At 50.9% G+C, this 18,999-nt stretch overlaps 1 protein-coding gene across 1 annotated transcript in view; it reads right to left on the bottom strand.

Annotated features, from left to right (window-relative positions):
- Positions 1–1,465: 1,465 nt before the first annotated feature.
- The window catches only part of CD99 (CD99 molecule (Xg blood group)), a 33,325-nt gene continuing 15,791 nt past the window's right edge, over positions 1,466–18,999 (bottom strand). The window contains exons 5-10 of the mRNA XM_060408599.1: positions 18,396–18,464; positions 16,681–16,728; positions 15,628–15,696; positions 10,354–10,467; positions 5,044–5,097; positions 1,466–4,850 (exon numbers count right to left, since the gene is read on the bottom strand). Coding sequence (XP_060264582.1) covers positions 4,825–4,850; positions 5,044–5,097; positions 10,354–10,467; positions 15,628–15,696; positions 16,681–16,728; positions 18,396–18,464 — 380 coding nt within the window. The 3' untranslated portion in view covers positions 1,466–4,824. The remainder of the gene's footprint in view (positions 4,851–5,043; positions 5,098–10,353; positions 10,468–15,627; positions 15,697–16,680; positions 16,729–18,395; positions 18,465–18,999) is intronic.

Raw genomic sequence — 18,999 nt, 5'->3', positions numbered from 1 at the left:
GAAGGTGCTGTGTATGCCAGGAGGTTCTGGGACTTCCTCACGTGCTAGCATCCCCGAGCCCAGTACTCGGAAGCCCGCTGACTAGACGGGGGGTGCGTTGGGAGCTCCCAGGAGCCGCCAGGGTGTGACGTGGGCTGGGGGGACATCCCCAGGTTAACTTGCTGCAACTAGAGCTCAGGGCGTGCCCGGGAGAAGGTGGGTCATAAGGAGGGACAGGGGCCTAGGGTGACGTTTGATGAGAGCGGGAGATTCAGCGGCAGGTGGCCCTTGGCCCCTGGGAGGACCTGCTTCAGCCCAGGGCTGAGCCGGCCCATGAGTGCACAACCGTGCATCCGGCCGTTCCTGGGGAATCTCGCAAGCAAGAGAATGGCGGATGCAGGGGCCGGTTCTCAGGTGTGGGCGGCAGGAGAGGAAAGCGTGGAGCTGAGACAGGACTCGGAGGAAATCCTCACAGATGGAAGTGTGAGTTGCTCTGTGTGACCCCCATGGACTGTAGCCCACCAGGCTCCTCCATCCACGGGATGCTCCAGGCAAGGACACTGGCGTGGGTTGCCATGCCCTCCTCCAGGGGATCTTCCTGATCCAGGGATCGAACCCGGGTCTTCTGCACTGCAGGTGGCTTTTTAGCATCTAAGCTGGTGGCTTTCCTGGATGGAAAGCCGGTACAAAAATAGCTGACACAGGTGTCACCATGCCTGACTCCCTGCAAGGCGCAGTTAGAGCTATTTTATGTCTTCAAGCAGGTGTCACCAACCTGTTTTGTAAAGGATCCAAGAGGAGAGAAACAAACAAACAAAAATCACTCCTCCTCTTCAATCTCCAGGAATTTATTGGATGATGTAAACTGCATTTCAAATCCGTGGGGGAAAACATGGCTTATTCAATAACTGGTTTGGGAATAGTGGGATTATCCCAAGATGGTTTAAAAAAAAAACACAACTACATATCAAGGGATCTCTTCCTCATCACCTTGATAAAAATGCATTCCTAGGGGATAAAATATTCTACTCAAAGCATATTTTAATTAAAAAACTGTGAAAACTTTCAGAAGGCAACACAAGGGGATTTTTTGTTTTGTTTTGTAAATAATATCAGTATGCGTGCATGCTAAGTCACTCCACTCATGTCCAACTTTTTGTGACCCCATGGACTGTAGCCCACCAGGCTCCTCTGTCCATGGGAGTCTCCAGGCAAGAATACTGGGGTGGGCTGCCATCTGCTCCTCCAGGGGATCTTCCCGACCCAGGGATCAAACCCGGGTCTCTTATGTCTCCTGCACTGGCAAGTGGGTTCTTTACCGCTAGGGAAGCCCTAACATCAGAATGGTTGATGCTTTTTCTAGGTGTGACAACAAGCCCAGAAACTTTAACTAAGGTCACTACACAAAAATAATAAATGTGAGTGGGGAAAAATATCACTTCAGAGTTCAAAGGTGAAGCATAAAGTGGAGAACCACATTCGGTACTTATGGCAACTCATATCTTTAATATGTGAAGAGTTCCTACAAATCAATAATAAAAGGACCAATAACACACACAGGCAAACAGCATATTCATTTCCTTCAAAAACAGACTCTCAGTGGGTCTCCCACACAGATTCTCAACCTCACTTGTGTTAAGAGAAATGCAACAGAAACACAGTTGATGGGATATCATTCTTCAACTCAGAGACGGGCACCCGTTGGAGAGTTGCTCGGCAGTGAGGAAACAAATCTGACCTCACTGGGGTGTATCGTGAATTTGCAGAACCTCTAGAGCGGGTGTTTGGGCAATGTCCATAAAAATTAAATATACACATGCTTTTTTGTCCCCCCCCCCCCCCACAAAGCCAACTTCAGGCATTAACGCAACACATACCCTGTACTTCCACGGAGCCACAAACCTGTGCTTCCAAAGCTATTCACTACAGTATCTCACAGCAGAAAATTGACCACAGTTTACATGGGCTGATCAAATCCATTACGACCAAGACTTGTAACAAATCCTTTGCTGGTGGGTTCTCACTTAAATAAAAATGTTGATATTGATTTCAAAACTTGTTGGACTGTGATTTCTTTATACAGGAGTTCCAAAATGATTCTTTAAAGCAATCATTATGCCAAGCATTTAAATCATCAAACCACCCAATTTAAACTCAACTTTTCCAAAGGCCCCACCTTTGCCAAAGTCCTATTTATTTCAATGTCAACAAGAAATTGAGCTGAGTTTACAAGCATGTACATACACCTTGTCCATAATAAAATCCTAGTTGACTTCTTTCTTACGTGTGTAGATTTAGGAGTGAGTCACAATTTGGTATACTTAACCCCTTCACTAGTCTGTTAATGAGACGTTTATGCTTATACTATGATTGCGATGCTTATAAAAGTGTCGACATTATTCACAGAGTTACAAAGAGACTTTGCACATTTTTTCTTTTTATAAAGCAAGTCAGAGCACGGGCTCTGATGACTCATTGAGGCTGAATGTGGACACTCTCTGCTCCCTCTGTTAACCGGGTGACCTGAACGCGTTAGCAAGAGGACCTGAGCACACTGACTCAGCCAGCCCTCAGCTCTGGACAACTGGTCGACCCCTTCCATTGAGTGAAGACATTTATTTCTGTTCTGTCCTGTAGAACCCAGATGTCACGTCCACCCCTGTACACACCCGAGGCCACAGGTATCTGTCGTATGAAGCGATGAATGGATATGAGAAATACTCAAATCTTCATTTTTAAACATCTTTTCATATATGCAAAAATTATCATAGCGTCCAAGACAGAGCAAGTTCAATAGACAGGTGGCGATCTCCGGTAATACCTTGAGAAGGAAACTCCCAATGCTTTTCAATAATGACGGGAGGAAGGCTCGTGGAGAGAGTGGTGTTGAACCTTCAATAAGGAGATGGCTCATTTGCAAACCACGCCACAAAACAACTGATAAAAGTCTCTCTGAGCTTCCAAGCAGGAAAGACCCAGAATTCATGACCGAGATGGGGTTGGCCAAAAAGTCAATTCTGAGCTTTTCGTGAGGTGTTGCAGAAAAACCCAAAGGAACTTTTGGACGGAGAAGGAAACGGCAAAGCCCACTGCAGGATTCTTGCCTGGAGAATCCCATGGACTGAGGAGCCTGGTGGGGCTGCAGTGCGTGGCATGGCAGAGAGTCGGACGCGACAGGCCATACCTTGACGGCAGCTGCTCCCCAGGTCGGGTGGTTTGTGAGAGCCGCCCACACAGGGGTGCTGACATCATACCTTTGAATCCACGGTGACTGACGTGAGGCACTCAACGGTTCTTCACACCATCATCAGTAATGAGATTACGTCTTCACTCAGGTAAATGCTGCTACCCTGGATAACTACCCTAAGCGCTTTACGCGAGCAGGTCTGCGCTTCAAGAAAATCAGGGAAACAGCCTCCTATTTCTGGGGAGGGAAGTCTATGGGTGGGGTCCAGCCCGTCTGCAACATCAAGGCTTGCACGCTTTCTGAGATCAACACAAAACCCCAAGCGAAGCCCTTGTATGGGGTTGTCCAAAAGGTTCGTTCAACGAACACGCTGCTCACTAGAGCTGTGGACGAAAACGAACAACGTGTCTTTTATTTTTACTGAAAGCCAAACGAACGTTTTGGCCAGCTCAACACAGGAAAGCCTGCATTTTGGAAGCCGTGTGGCGTGTGCGTTGCTGTGAGTGGAGGAACTGCTTTCAAAGGCGGAGAAGGTCATTGCTAATAGCCCAGTGACGAGCAAGCACTCAGCCCACACTTAAGATGTTAGAAAATATAGGCGACTGTCTCTCACAAAACAGTGTGCCCCGCCCCGCAGTTAAACCAAGCTCTCCCGTGGAGGCTGATAAATGTGTTATAAAGATCATAAAAAACAAATTCCTGGCATTTACCTACAAGGAAGATACAGGAAAGAATCTGATGCAGGGCAGAAGGGCTGCTAACAAATATTTTCCCCACAACGTCATCAACTGGAGGAGGAAATGGCAACCCACTCCGGTACTCTTCCCTGCGAAATCCCATGGACAGAGGAGCCTGGCGGGCTACAGTCCACGGGGCTGCAAAGAGTCAGACAAGACTTAGCAAGTAAAGCGCCACCACCACTGTGAGCAAAGAAGGGAAGGAAGAGACAAAAGCAAATGCCAGAAATACGAGCTAGTGCTTAGGGTGATGTCTGTCTTACAGAAAAGGGAACTGGGAAGCCGCATCACTAGCTTCACTAAATTTCCAACAGCCTCCTCTAAAAGGCACCTCCCGGCAAGACATTTAGGTAAATAGGACTTGATTTCTAAATTTCTTTTTATTAGTCTGGTGTGGGAAAAAAAAATTTCACAAGAAATGAAAGAACTTTTGAGGAAACTTGCTTGAGGCTTAACGCCCACTTCGTTAAAGAGTCAATGGTTTCAGATGCATTCCATTTACAGGCAGTTTGTAAACGGTCCAGAGTTTCCGCTCGGGGAAGCTCGGTGGCGTTTGAACGATGATGGTTGGGAACTTGGCAACTTGGATGGGCCTTGGCGATCAGTCGGTCGGACGTTCCCTGCACTCACGGGAAAGCCCCCTCGGGGTCGTGGAGAAGGCGAGTGTGATTTTCCTCCCTGGTGGATGGAAAACTCACCACAAGTCAAGTTTCACCCGCCCAGCCCGGCGGAGGGGGACGTGGTGGAGAGGGGAGTGGGGAATAAAGCATCCCAGCGGTGAAACGAGGAATCCAGCTTGAGAAGGCACGGACAAGCCAGAGTGAGGTCCCAAGGGGTCATCTCTGCTCCTCCAGCCCATCTCTGGAGCGGCTCGGCAGGCAAGCTCGCGATCCGCTGCGGTTACCTGGCTGCCAAACGTCTTTATTTCTCCAGAAGAGTCTGTTGGACTGCAGAGGACAAAGACACAAGAACATGTGATTTTTTTTTTCTTTTCAAGGCCTCTCCAGGCCTCTCCACTCCCAACCCCCTCTGAGTGGGCGGGCAGGGCAGCGGTTGGAAGAGGGGAGACAGCCACGGTGGGGATGCAGGTGGGGATGACAGTGGGTGACGATGAGGGATAAGGCTCCCACCCTGTCTCACCTGCTGGCTCAGCCTTGGTGCGATGGTTCTCCATATTCACCTCGCCTTCTTCGGCTGAAAGCAAGAAGAAAACGCGCCCGAGTGGGGGCAGGGGGCGGCAGTGAATACAGAGACAACGCACCCCCTCATCATTCCCAGGCTGAATCGGCATCAGCCCACTCAGCTGCCTACCCAGCCCCTCCCGGAAAGCAGAGGAACCGCCCCGGTCATCAGGGTGTGAAGGGCTCCCTCGCTGGGGTTCCTGCCTCTTTGCTCCTTTGCTTTTCTGCGTCGGCCTTTTTATTTCCAAATTTCTATTCCTCGATTTCTCAAACACACATCGACGCCAAGAGGATCAACACTCTTCCCGCCGGTCCCCCAACCAACCGTCCCCAGAAAGGATCTGTGAGCATAGGATCCTTTGTTCAGAATTCAAGTGTGAGGAGACAGAATTCAAAATACAGGAGGGAGAGGGGATGGAGCAGGGACAGCCAGCCTGGGAGTGTGAGGCATCAGCCGATGCCAACTCTTCTATACAGCATGAAGAGCAAGGTCTTCCTACAGAGCCCAGGGAGCGTCTACTGAATATCGTGGGGAAAAGCAGCGCCGAAAAATAAAATATCGCAGAGGAACGCACAGATGACTGACTCGCTCGGCTGTACAGCAGCAACCAACACCATGCTGCCAATCAACGACGCTTCCATAAAATGCCAAGTGCACCAAAAAAAAACCACACGATGTTCCCAGTCAAAACGCATTTATTTGCATCGGAGTCGGTTCAAACGAGGCAGATGAGCTCTGCTATACAGAGTGAACTAAGTCAGAAAGAGAAAGGTAACTCTTGTATATTAACGCATATAGTGTTAGTCGCTCAGTCGAGGCCGACTCACTGCGACCCCATGGACTGTAGCCCGCCAGGCTCCTCCGTCCATGGGATTCTCCAGGCCAGAATACTGGAGTGGGTGCCATTTCCCTCCTCCAGGGGGATCTTCCCCACCCAGGGATCGAACCCAGGTCTCCCACATTAGAGGCAGACGCTTTAACCTCGGAGCCCCTGGGGAACTCCTTGTTGATGTACGGCAGAGAGCAACACAGTATTGTAAGGCAATTATCCTCCAACTAAAAATGAACTATTTTAAAGGCAACCCACTCCAGTATTTCCGCCTGGAGAATCCCATGGACAGAGGAGCCTGGCGGGTTACAGTTGCTGAGGTCACAAAGAGCCGGACATATCTGAGCATGCATGCACGCTAACCGAGACGCAGGCTTCATTTCCTCAAAACCGAGAATACTCCCTTCAAAGACACAGCCGGCCGCGGAAGTGACCAGGGTCAAGGCCATCACGGTGACTGGTGGAGGGTGGTGGGCCCACGAGAAGAGCGTTGAGAGACACCCCGTTGCGGGGTTCTCAAGCCACCTCCCGTTACTAATCCCAAATCGTGCAACTCAGCTTCCAGACCAGTACCGGCTGTACCACCCTGGGAAGGGACACGACCCTGACCCTCAGCACGAGGCTGGAAAAAGAAAACTCGTATTTACACGCAAGAAGGAGATGGTCTGATGCGAAAAAGGGAAAGAAAGATCCGGTGTTGACTTCCGTGTTTACGGAGGGGTACAAGCATGCACGAATTCTAGGCGGTCAGAGACCCTGTCCATCGTTGACTTCTGCACTGACATTCTCAGAAATTTTAAGTCGGGGTTGGGAAGGAGGTTAACAGGAGGGTGTGACAGAGACTCAAGAGGGAGGCAATATAAGTATACATACGGCTGAGTCACGCTGCTGTACAGCAGACACCAACATCACCGTGTAAAGCGATTATCTTCCAATTAAAAAGAATTAAAACAAAAAAGCAATTGAAGATGGTGAGATTTTCAGGTTGTCCGTAAGCATGCGGGTTCTCCTTTTTTCGCTGAGAACTGCGAAATTCACGTAATTGGCAAAAACCAATTAGAGAAAGAGTTAGAGGAAAAAAAAAAAAAACCACTTCATGGTAATGGGCTGTAAAAATCCAGGGCCTATGGAGTCAGAAAGTTACAAATTCCATCATTAGTGTGAAAGGCCATATCCTATGGCTTAGGGCTGGCTTTGCCCCGGGGAGGGGAGGGGGGAGACCCCCTGCAGACAGGATGGTCCACCCAACAGGCAAGGATGGAAGGTGACTGGCAAAGCTGGTTTTGTTCCCGGAAGCCCCCCAGCCCCGTTTGTGTGTGTCGGTTCCCACTTTAAAAGGGAACACGTCTGCATTCGTCTTCACTTCTCTGAAGGCAAAGTGCGCCTTCGAATACAGCATCCCAAGCTTCTGTGCTTCGACAAGGCAGAAAACATAGACACGTCACAGTACGGCCTGAGGGGTCAGGGAGAAACGTCCCTGGGGAAACGTCTTAGTAGCAAGGAGGGGGGGGAAAAAAGGGGGGGGGGCAGACAAGGTTTGCTTTTCAAGACAGATGCCGATCAGAAAGGATCATCTCCACGCCCCTGCCCGGGGTTCTCCACACGTCCCCTAGATTTTCGACTCATCTGCAAAGGAAGAGTGGAAAAGGACAATGAAAAAATAAATAAAAAGAAAACCAAAATCAATCAGAGACAAATATCTGAGAGCCTGGCTTTGGGTGCAAGAGCCCATGGGTGCGGGCAGCAGCAAGCTGTTAAGAGATACGTCCGTCTGCTGGGCTCAGAAGTTAAGCAGACGGGCTGATACGGCAAGAGCATCACTGGAGTGGATGCTGGGGTTAAGGGGGAGGGGGACGGTGGCCGGGGGGCAGGAAAAGAAAGAAAGAAAAGGGAAGAAAGACCAAGAGGAAGGGAGAAAGGGAGAGACAGAAAGGAAGCAAGGAAGAGAAAGAAGAAAGGACGGATCGGGAGGCAGACAGAGGAAGGCTGGAAGGAGGAGGCCAGGACAAGAGGGGAGAATGGGAGGGCGCGTGCCCATGGCTCATTGTCACCCAAGCCTCCAGAATCCCCTGCCCCCAGGGGCACTAAGGGAGCAGCCAGGAGATTTGCCGTGAGCAAACGAGCCGTGAGCCACCCACCACGTCCAGCGACAGACAACACAGCCACACGCCGGGGCCCGCCGTGGTAGCCACGTCCTTCCAAAACGGAAACTCCACACACTCACAGCTCCATGTGGGTTCCGCACGTCTCACAAGAAACACCCCAGAAAAGACGACTCTCACAGAACGGCCCCGTGTGCAGAGCACGCTGAAAAAGGGTCCCCTGGGGTCTTCCCGCGCCTGATGGACCAGGTTTCGACGTTTCTGTGCCATCTCGGTTCATCAAAACACGTAACTTGACGACAGGCACTAAACTCGTTTTGGAATGCCTGGGTTCAACACGGAGCATCTTACCCACCGAGCCAGAAAGACTCCTCACCGCTCTGCATTCGACTCTGCTGTTCATATGAGACTGTGTGTGTGCCAATCGCCCACACACATTCCGGTTTTCTCAGAAAATCCTGGGGCTGGTACCCCGGTGCTCACTTTCCCTGTCGAGCGCCTTCCTCGTCTCCGGGCTTGAGTGCCAAGCTCTGAGTTTAAGCATCTTTCAGACAAGGGGAAAATGTACTTGAAAGAGAGACACTGGGATTTCCCTGGTGGTCCTGTGGCCAAGACCCTGCCCTCCCAATGCAGGGCGCCTGGGTTCAATCCCTGACCAGGGAATTAGATCCCATGTGCCAAACTAAGACCTCGTACAGCCAAATAAAATAAAAAAGGGAAAGGAAACACTGATTTCCTTCCATCGAAGGCTTCCTCTCTGAAGCTCTTTTTGCTTGTTCTAGGATAAACAAAAGAAAAAAATACATATCTATATATTTGGCTTGTGTTCCCTCTAGCCTCGCCTAGATTGTAATTGCAGAAGTTTTACGAGTATCTCCTGGAACTCGGTCATCTGTCCATTTGGGCATTGCTGGATGCCCACCCTTCTGCCAGTCTAGCACACCATCCTGAGAGCGGCCAGATGGAAGGCACCCACACCCACATGGGAAATAAGATGCCATCAGGCAACCCTTACCCTCCTCTGGCAAACAGAGGGCTATAAAAAGAGCCGCTAAGTTTAGATTTCCGCATCCAAACGCCCGTGTCGGACTGTCAACTTCAGGCTGCAAACCGTGTCTGTGGGCCTGAAATGCTGCAAGACGGAGGTCAGACTCCAACCCTCGGGGCTGACTTTCCCTCTCCATCAGCATCAACTCAAGTCTCCTTGGGAATTTCCCAAGATCCCTCAGGAAGCAGGCCCTTAGGCAGACAACATCAGCAGGCAGACGGCCCAGTAAGGACTCAGGATCTTACATAGGATGAGACGCTCAAACACCTCAAGTCTCCTCCCAGGAAGAGGGCCCACGCGGCCTCCCACAAACCGTATCACAACCCGATCCTCTAGTGGTTCTGAAAGCAAGACCTAGACAACAGCCTTCCAGAGCCGCACAAAGGGCAGTCGTGTTCAAAGTAGTAGTTTGCTGACGTCAACACAAATCCCAAGTTAACAGGACTTGAGGACAAGGGCCCAAGTGCCCATTGACGGAGGTCCCATCACCACTTGCTGACTGCGGCATTCTCCACATTCCCCCTACAAACTATCTGGGCCGTCCAACTATTTTGAGTATCCCCTGGTCCCAGGTTCCAGCAAAAAGGGAACCACTTGCCTGGTGTTTCCGCTGTAATCCCCTTGGGTTGAGAGAATAATATGGTGGCCCCACGGCTATGGCTGTTATCCTAAAGACGACGAGGTGTGTGAATCGCTTGGTGGTGTCTGATTCTCTGCGACCCCATGGACTGGAGCCTGCCAGGCTCCTCTGTCCATGGGGATTCTCCAGGCAAGAATACTGGAGTGGGTTGCCATTCCCTTCTCCCGGGAATCGTCCCCACCCAGGGATCGAACCCAGGTCTCCAGCATTGTTGCAGGGGGATTCTTTACCAGCTGAGCCACCAGGTGGGGGCTAGCAAGTGGATGAGAGTGGCTGCAAACGTCAGTAACAATGAAGAGAGATAACGTTCCTTCCGCACTCTCTGCCAGGCAACCCGTCCAGACTCTCACACACAACCTCACTGAGCATCACTGGAAGTCTAAAGCACAGACCATCACCTCTCCTGTCCTCGTTACATAAAAACCTTCCAAAGTGGCATGGTTAGGAACTTGCACAAGCTCACACGGATAGAAGCAGGAAGCGCCCAAATCGAAGCGGCACAGTCAGATCCCGGTTTTCTAGCCGTGTTAGGGACCCTCAGCCACCGTCCCCGCGGTTTGTGCCAACCAGAGCTCTGCTTCTGTTTTAGCTTTTTTTAATATGCGGTACCCAGACCCCCCGGAAAGGAGGTGGCGGTGAGCGGCCTCACCATTCTCTTTGAAGCACAGCTTCTTCTTCTGGTAGGCGATGAAGCTGGAGATGGCGCCTCCCAAGGCCACCACGATGGCACCCACGATCCCCGGGATCACGCCTGGCGATTCCTCTGTGGGGAGAAGCACAGAGCGCCGTGATGGGCAGGAGGGAACGCTCACGGGGGAGACCACGGAGTCGGGGGTACGGGGGCCGGCTGGTGGCCCCGCCCGGAGGAAGATAGCAGGGCTGAGGCCTGAGATGCGGGGACCCCAGGGGAGCCACAGAGGGAACCCCCACTCCAGAGCCTCTGCCTGGAATTCACCCCTGGAACCGGAATTCATCTCGCCATGCACACCACTACCAATCCGGTCAAGTGGCTCCCCAGAGGGATGCCAAACGCCACCTCGTCCCGTCCCCAGGACCAGCGCAGGGGACCTCCCAGCTTAGCGAGGAGGCTCCTGGGTGAGGAGATAAATACACAGCAGAGGGGACCCGGCAGGGACCACTCAGAGGCTTTGCGACCTCACCCAACCAAACTCCCGGCTCTTCAGTTCAGTTCTGCCGCTCAGTCGTGTCCGACTCTTTGCGACCCCATGGACTGCAGCACGCCAGGCCTCCCTGTCCTTCACCAACTCCCGGAGTTCACTCAAACTCATGTCCACTGAGTCGGTGATACCATCCAGCCATCTCATCCTCTGTCGTCCCCTTCTCTTCCTGCCCTCAATCTTTCCCAGCATCAGGGTCTTTTCCAATGAGTCAGCTCTTCCCATCAGGTGGCCAAAGGACTGGAGTTTCATCTTCAACATTAGTCTTTCCAATGAACATCCAGGACTGATCCCCTTTAGGATGGACTGGCTGGATCTCCTTGCAGTCCAAGGGACTCTCAAGAGTCTTCTCCAACACCACAGTTCAAAAGCATCAATTCCTCAGCACTCAGCTTTCTTTATAGTCCAACTCTCACATCCATACATGACCACTGGAAAAACCATAGCCTTGACTGGACAGACCTTTGTAAACACAGTAATGTCTCTGCTTTTCAATATGCTACCTAGGTTGGTCATAACTTTCCTTCCAAGGAGTAAGCGTCTTTTAATTTCATGGCTGCAATCACCATCTGCAGTGATGTTCAGTTCAGTTCAGTTCAGTTGCTCAGTCATGTCCGACTCTTTGCGATCTCATGAATCGCAGCACGCCAGGCCTCCCTGTCCATCCAAAATAAAGTCTGACACTGTTTCCACTGTTTCCCCATCTATTTGCCATGAAGTGACGGGACTGGATGCCATGATCTTAGTCTTCTGAATGTTGAGCTTTAAGCCCAGATCTTCATGTCCTGTCTAAAAAAAAAATCCAAAGCCACCGGCCTCTTATTTGTTGGACTGTGCCGGTGTTTGATCTGCAAGGAGATTAAACCCATCCATCCTAAAGGAAATCAGTCCTGAATATTCATTGGAAGGACCGATGCTGAAGCTGAAGCTCCAATCCTTTTGCCACCTGATGCAAAGAGCTGACTCCTTAGGAAAGACCCTGATGGTGGGAGGGATTGAAGGCAGGAGAAGATAGGGGCGACAGAGGATAAGATGATTGGATGGCATCACTGACTTGACAGACATGAGTTTGAGCAAGCTCTGGGAGTTGGTGATGGACAGGGAGGCCTGGGGTGCTGCAATTGATGGGGTCACAGAGAGTCGGACACGACTGAGCTAGTCAACAACAAGTCTGACCCCTGATCTTTCAAGTTATTTGTTGAAGGCTCACATAATGGTGAGCATTGTTTAGCAACACAAATTTTATAAATTCAGGTCCGAACATGGTTTTTATGGACCTAAATGCTACCGCAGACTCAGTGTGTGCTAAGTCACCTCAGTCGTGTCCAACTTTTTGAGATCCCGTGGACTGCAGCCCCCAGGCTCCTCTGTCCGTGGGATTCTCCAGGCAAGAACACTGGAGTGGGTTGCCATGCCCTCCTTCAGGGGATCTTCCCCACCCAGGCATCAAATACGCATCTCTTAGTCTCCTGCACTGGCATGTCGGTTCTTTATACCACTAGTGGCAACCCACTCCAGTGTTCTTGCCTGGAGAATCCCAGGGACGGGGGAGCCTGGTGGGCTGCCATCTATGGGGTCGCACAGAGTCGGACACGACTGAAGTGACTTAGCAGCAGTAGCAGTAGCAGCAGCAGCAGCCACCCAGAAAGCCCAAAATGAAAGTAAGCATACGGATAAAAGACAAAACCTCAACAACGACAAGCAATACACCTGTTCCTTAGGCTTTCCGAGTGAAACCTCAGTCGACTTCCTTCAAAGAGACAAGCCTCTCTGAAATGATAAATAAGCCAGTCAGACACATGGGAGACTTAAGGCTAATTACTAACTGTTTCCTCCATCACCAACAGCATCTTTTAAAGCGGACTCGTCATTCCCTAAAGGAGAAAAACGCTCAACACTGAAATTCTAGCTGAAATGAACGGCAGAAATGGCTTTCGGTACGGATGCTACAGAATATCAGACTGAGCAAAGGGTCAAGAAAGCGAAAGTCGCTCAGTCGTGTCCGAGTGTTGGTGACCCCATGGGCTATACAGCCCGAGGAATTCTCCAAGCCGGAGAACTGGAGTGGGTAGCTGTTCCCTTCTCCAGGGGATCTTCCCGACCCAGGGATCGAACCCAGGTCTCCTGCATTGCAGGCGGATTCTTTAGCAGCTGAGCCACCAGGGAAGCCCAAAGACTCCAGAGAAATACCAAATTCCCGACTGCTTTCACCTCACTCTCCTCCTCAAGGAAAAGAATAAAGCCAAACCAAACTAATGACAGTGCTTTATAAATCAATTAGGCCTTGAGAACTGAGCCACAGTGTCAGCTTCGGCCTGTGGGGCATTCTCTGCCTCTGACCATCCAACGTATAACCACCATCCTCTACCAAGCTGCAGACAACTTCTGCGACGTGGAGGTTCCAAACCCCGTTGCGCTGGACAGAAATGATGTGACCACTGCTGATGGTTTCAGAGGCTGCCTTCTTCGTTTTAAGGACGCTTTTTCAAGCGCCAGCGAGAGCTGGCAGAGCTTGCAATGTATCCACCCAACAGGGATCGCAGGAGTCCCTAGTGGGAAACATTGTTGCTGCCCCCAGGGATCCCGTGATGGTACAAATTCCACAGCTCGATTTATCCAGCACGTCCTCTGGGCAAGCTGCCCAAAGCAGAGGGATTCCAGGACTGGGAGACGCCCAGTTTGGGTGGGAAAGCGGGGAATACGGAAAGCACACGTGGAGAAGCCTCTCTGGAAGGCTGCACCGACAGCAACAGGCTTGGTCATCACGGGCAGGTTTTTCCAACTAACAGGCGTGCGTACGCGCATGTGTGTGCACGGATGTGCGTCTCACGTTTGCGTGTGTGTTCGTGTGCCTGCATGCGTGCGTGTGCTGCCCAGAGCGTGCACACTGCATGGGGCCCACTGCACCAGCGCCCGGAGGGACGTGAGTGCACACGTGTTTACACGCGTGTGTCTGCATGCACGAGCATGTACTGAGCGAGCGCTGCGCATGTACTGAGCGAGCGCTGCGCATGTACTGAGCGAGCGCTGCGCATGTACTGAGCGAGCGCTGCGCATGTGCGTGGGCACGTGTGCCTTGCATCTGAGCCTGAGTGTGTGCGCGCACTGTCTGTCTGCTTTGCAGCTCTGTGTCCAGGTACCTCCCCAGCCTGGTTGATTCTCCCCCATCACGCGGGCTCTTCAGCAGTGCTGAGCTCCCTCCACCACCCCCCACCCTCCTAAGAGGCCGCCTCCGACGCCCATGCTGACCCCCTGGGACACCCACGTTCTCAACTATGATAAACTAAGAGACCCGCCATTCTGAACGATCAGAAGACACACACCATCTTCAGAATCAGCCATCAGGTGTGGTGGCACCTAACTGCCAAGAAAACTCGTACGATTAAAACTTGCAAATAACTTCAGAAAATGCTTCTGGAATACTCGTTGGCGAAAAGTTTGACATTATGGATGGAAGGCTGCGAGAAACGTAAACAGCATATTAAAAAGCAAACACAGATACAGATCATTGCCGACAAAGGTCTGCACATTGAAAGCCATCGTTATCCCAGCGGTCGTGTACGGATGTGAGAGTCAGACCATCGAGAAGGCTGAGCGCCGCTGATGCTTTGTAACTGTGGTGCTGGAGAAGACTCCTGAGAGTCCCTTGGACTGCAAGGAGATCCAACCAGTACGTTCTGAAGGAAATCGGGCCTGAATCTTCAGCGGAAGGGCTGATGCTGAAGCTGAAGCTCCAATACTCTGGCCCCCTGATGTGAAAACCCGACTCATTGGGAAAGACCCTGATGCTGGGAAAGACTGAAGGCAGGAGGAGAAGGGGACGACAGAGGATGAGGTGGGTGGATGGCATCACCGGCTGGATGGACATGAGTCTGAGCAAGCTCCGGGAGTTGGTGATGGACAGACAGGGAGGCCTGGCGTGCTGCAGTCCATGGGGTCGTGGAGAGTCGGACGCGAGTTGGCAAGTGAACAAGAAGGTTATAACACAGTATGAATTAAAGGCTGACCGTTTCACTCACCATTGCTTGCGTTTAAACGGATATAAAATACCAGAGAGAATAATCCCCTTCACTGTGTTAGAAGATGGACATTATTCCTATTTTTCCAGGTTAAACATTAAACAAATAAATCAGTTCAGCCAGTCACTCAGTCTTGACCGACTCTTTGCGACCCCACGGACTGCAGCATGCCAGGCCTCCCCGTCCATCACCATCTCCCAGAGTTTGCTCCAACTCAACGTCCATTGAGTTGGTAATACCATCAAACAAATACATAAATGTGCGAGATATACAAACAAATAATGCATTTCAATGAGCAAAAGAAGTCCACTCAAAACGGGAAGTTTCGACAGCTCTTCAGCTGAGAAAACTAATGGCAGTCAAATGTCTCTGAGCACACGAAGATGGGTGAGAAAAAGCAACAAGCATCAAGAAAAAACAAAGAGCTTTTGCTCAAGCTCATATGTTTCTCCAGATTCATTCTCTATATTAAAAATCACACTGAATACTTCTGAGCTTTCATTAAAACCTGGTAAGTAAAGTCAGCAAACTAAACATCGAATCCAAAACAAAAAAAAAAAATATGTTTTTGAATACTGCTTTCCAGGACTGGAAAATCGGCATTCCCTTGCACAGAGTGTTCACTGTACGATCACGCTAACCCTGGAATGACCGCCTTTCAGCTGACACAGGGATCACGGAAGCCTGAAACGCACACAAGGAACCCCAGGAGCCCCAGGGTCTCACCGTTAGAGTCAGGCTGCTTGGGGTCTGGCTGAGGTTTTGAGTTCGGTGAGTCGGGTGACGCTCCGCCACCTGTGAAAGAGGACGGTTGCACTTATGAGCACTCTGAGGTCAAGAAAGCAAGACATGCGTTTCCACGAGTGCGTGTAAGTCGCTCAGGCGTGTCTGACTCTTCTGCGGCCCCGTGGACTGTGGCCCGCCAGGCTCCTCTGTCCAAGGGATTCTCCAAGCGAGAGCACTGGAGTGGGTTGCCATGCCCTCCTCCAGGGGGTCTTCCAGACCCAGAGATCAAACCCATATCTCTTATGTGCACCGCCTTGGGCAGGCAGGGTTTGTTTGTTTCTTTTTACCACTGGCACCACCTGGGAAGCGCTTGCGTACAGACAGTTAAGTGGGAAATGGAAGTGTGCCCTTTGTCACGGCCGGGGACACCTTGTCGTGCTGGGGATGAACGTACACACAGCCGCCTGCGGATTCGTGTCCGTCGGCATCCAGCTATAACCCTTCACTTCCTGTCTCTCCCACAGAAAATAGAGCAGATGGCTGGGCCAGTTGCAGAACGTGTGGGGTCCAGTGCAGAGTGAAAAATGCATTTTGCACGTCCGTGCTCCAAACTGTACCAGGAATTTCAATACGGCGGCCACACTGAACCGTGAGCAATGAAAGTGTGGCCTCTGTTTGTTCAACCAAAAATGGAGCCCCTTGTGAGTGTGGGGTTCCTGCGTGTTCCCACGTGCCTGTGAGGCTCAGCCCGACCAATGGTATTCAAAGTGCCTTACACACCCCAAAGACTCTAAGAGTTCTAAAACAAAAGATAAGGTACCTGTGTCCAGGTACCTCCCCAGCCTGGTTGATCCTCCCCCATCACGTGGGCTCATGATATACCTTTCTTATCGGCGTACAGAAAAAAGCCAAAAACTCAATCACAGAAACCATACACCTATTCCTCAGGGTTTCCCGGCGAAAACAAATTCGACGTCTTTAAGAGAGACACACTCCTTTGAAATGATAAATAATCAAGTCAGACACGTAGGAGATTTAAGACAGCCTACTTACCCTTTCCTCCACCATCAAGGGCGTCGTTTAAATCCCAGTTATCATTCCCTAAAGGAGAAAGACAGTGAAGACTGAAGTTGTGCGTGAAACGAAGACCAGAAATGGCTTTCCATACAGACACTACCGAGTTATCAGGCTGACCAGAAACTCAACAGGAAAACCAAACTCCGACCGTTTTCACAGTCTTAGAAGAATGTAAGGTCAAGAAGAAAAATACAAGGAAAAACGAAATCAAAATAATGAAAGCAACTTATAATTAGGCCCCATGGGCCAAGCAGGAATTCCAAATTCTGCCTGCACAGAGTTCTTTCCCATTAACTGTCCACCCTATAACCAACCCTCCCAAGTTGCCAATGACTTTCGCAATACAGATGTTACAATGTAAGAACGGATATCAGCGGCCAAATCTAGGCTAGTGCCCACTGAAAGAGGGATTCAACTGACCCAGCTGTGCTCCACAGAAGGATGTTTTCTGTCCACAAAATGAAAGACTCCTGATGGTTTCAGATGCTGCCTTCTTAAAGACTCTTTTTCGAGTCCCAGAGACAACTGGGAGAGCTTATGTATCCACCCAACTCGACTTACCAAGTTATCATGAGATGCTCCTGGGAAAGTGTTCCTGCCCCAGGGAGCCCGTGATGAGACAAATTCCACTGTTCAAAATTCTCCACCATCCTCTGGGCAAGCTGCCCGAAACATAGGGTGGTTTCCAGGAGCGGACTATGCGGAGTTTCGGTGGGCAACGGGGAATAGGGAAAGAACTCGTGGAGAAGGCTCTCTGGAATGCTTAAACGAAGGTTTTTCCATCTATGTGTGTGCATGCTCGTACGTGTGTGTGTGTGTGTGCGCATGTGTGCGTGTGAGTGTGTGTGTCTGTGAGTATGTATATGGATGAGTGGCTCCTCTGTCCGTGGGGTTCTCCACGCAAGAATACTAGAGTGGACTGCCATACCCTCCTCCAGGGGATCGTCCCGACCCCGGGACGGAGCCCAGGTCTCCCGCATTACAGGCAGATTCTTCACCAGCTGAGCCACCAGGGAAGCCCAAGAATACTGCAGTGGGTGGCCTGTCCCTTCTCCAGGGGATCTTCAAGATCCAGTCATCGAACTGGGGTCTCTTGCGTTGCAGAGTCTTTACCAGCTGAGCTTCCAGGGAAGCCCATGCCTTCCCAAATTGATTCTCTATATTTAAAACCTTACACTGTTTTTCTTTTTTATTTAATTTCCATTGCAATCTTGGAAGTAAAATCAGCAAACTAAACATCAAATCCAAAAAAAAAAAAAAAGAAATCTTTCTGAATACTGCTTTCCAAGACTGGAAAATTGGAATTCCCTTGTACAGAGCATTCACTGTAAATGAAAGTGAAAGTGAAGTCGCTCAGTCGTGTCCGACTCTGTGCGACCCCATGGACTGTAGCCCACCAGGCTCCTCCGTCCATGGGATTCTCCAGGCAAGAGTACTGGAGTGGGTGCCATTGCCTTCTCCAATTCACTAATGCTGCTGCTGCTAAGTTGCTTCCGTCGTGTCCGACTCTGTGCGACCCCATAGACAGCAGCCCACCAGGTTCCCCCATCCCCGGGATTCTCCAGGCAAGAACACTGGAGTGGATTGCCATAATTCACTGTAGGATCACGCTAAGTCTGGAATGACCTCCTTTCAGCTGACACAGAGGTCACTGAACTCTGAAACACACACAAGGAGCCCCAGGGTCTCACCAGAAGTGCCAGGCTGCTTGGGGTTTGGCTGAGGTTTTGGCTTCGGCGGCTTGGGTGACACTCGGTCATCTGTCAAAGAGGACGGTTGCAGTTATGAGCACTCTGAGGTCAAGAACACAGAACACACGTTTGCACGTGTGGGTGCCAAGTCGCTCCAGGCGTGTCCGACTCTCTGCGACCCCATGGACTGTGGCCCGCCAGGCTCCTCTGTCCATGGGATTCTCCAGGCAAGGATACTGGAGTGGGGTGCCATGCCCTCCTCCAGGGAATCTTCCCGACCCAGGGATCAAACCCACGTCTCTTACATCTGGCGCAGCGGCAGGCGGGTTCTTCACCACTAAGCGCCATCTGGGAAGCATTTGCATACAGCTGGCTAACCGGACTGTGGGAAATGAAAGTGTGCCCTTCGTCACGGCCGGGGACACCTTGTTACGGTGGGGATACGTACACGCAGCCACCTGCGGGTTTCTGTCCGTCAGCATCCAGCTGTAACACTTCACTTCCAATAGCAAATAAAGCAGATGGCTGGGCCCGCCACAGAATTTGTGGGGTCCGGTGCCAACTGAGAATGCATTTTGCATATCCTTGCTCAAACTGTTCTACT

The sequence above is a fragment of the Ovis aries genome, chromosome Y, assembly GCF_016772045.2.
Source record: "Ovis aries strain OAR_USU_Benz2616 breed Rambouillet chromosome Y, ARS-UI_Ramb_v3.0, whole genome shotgun sequence".
Lineage (NCBI taxonomy): Eukaryota > Metazoa > Chordata > Mammalia > Artiodactyla > Bovidae > Ovis > Ovis aries.
The sequence above is the reverse complement of the archived record's forward strand: the minus strand, read 5'-3'. Positions and strand labels throughout refer to the sequence as shown.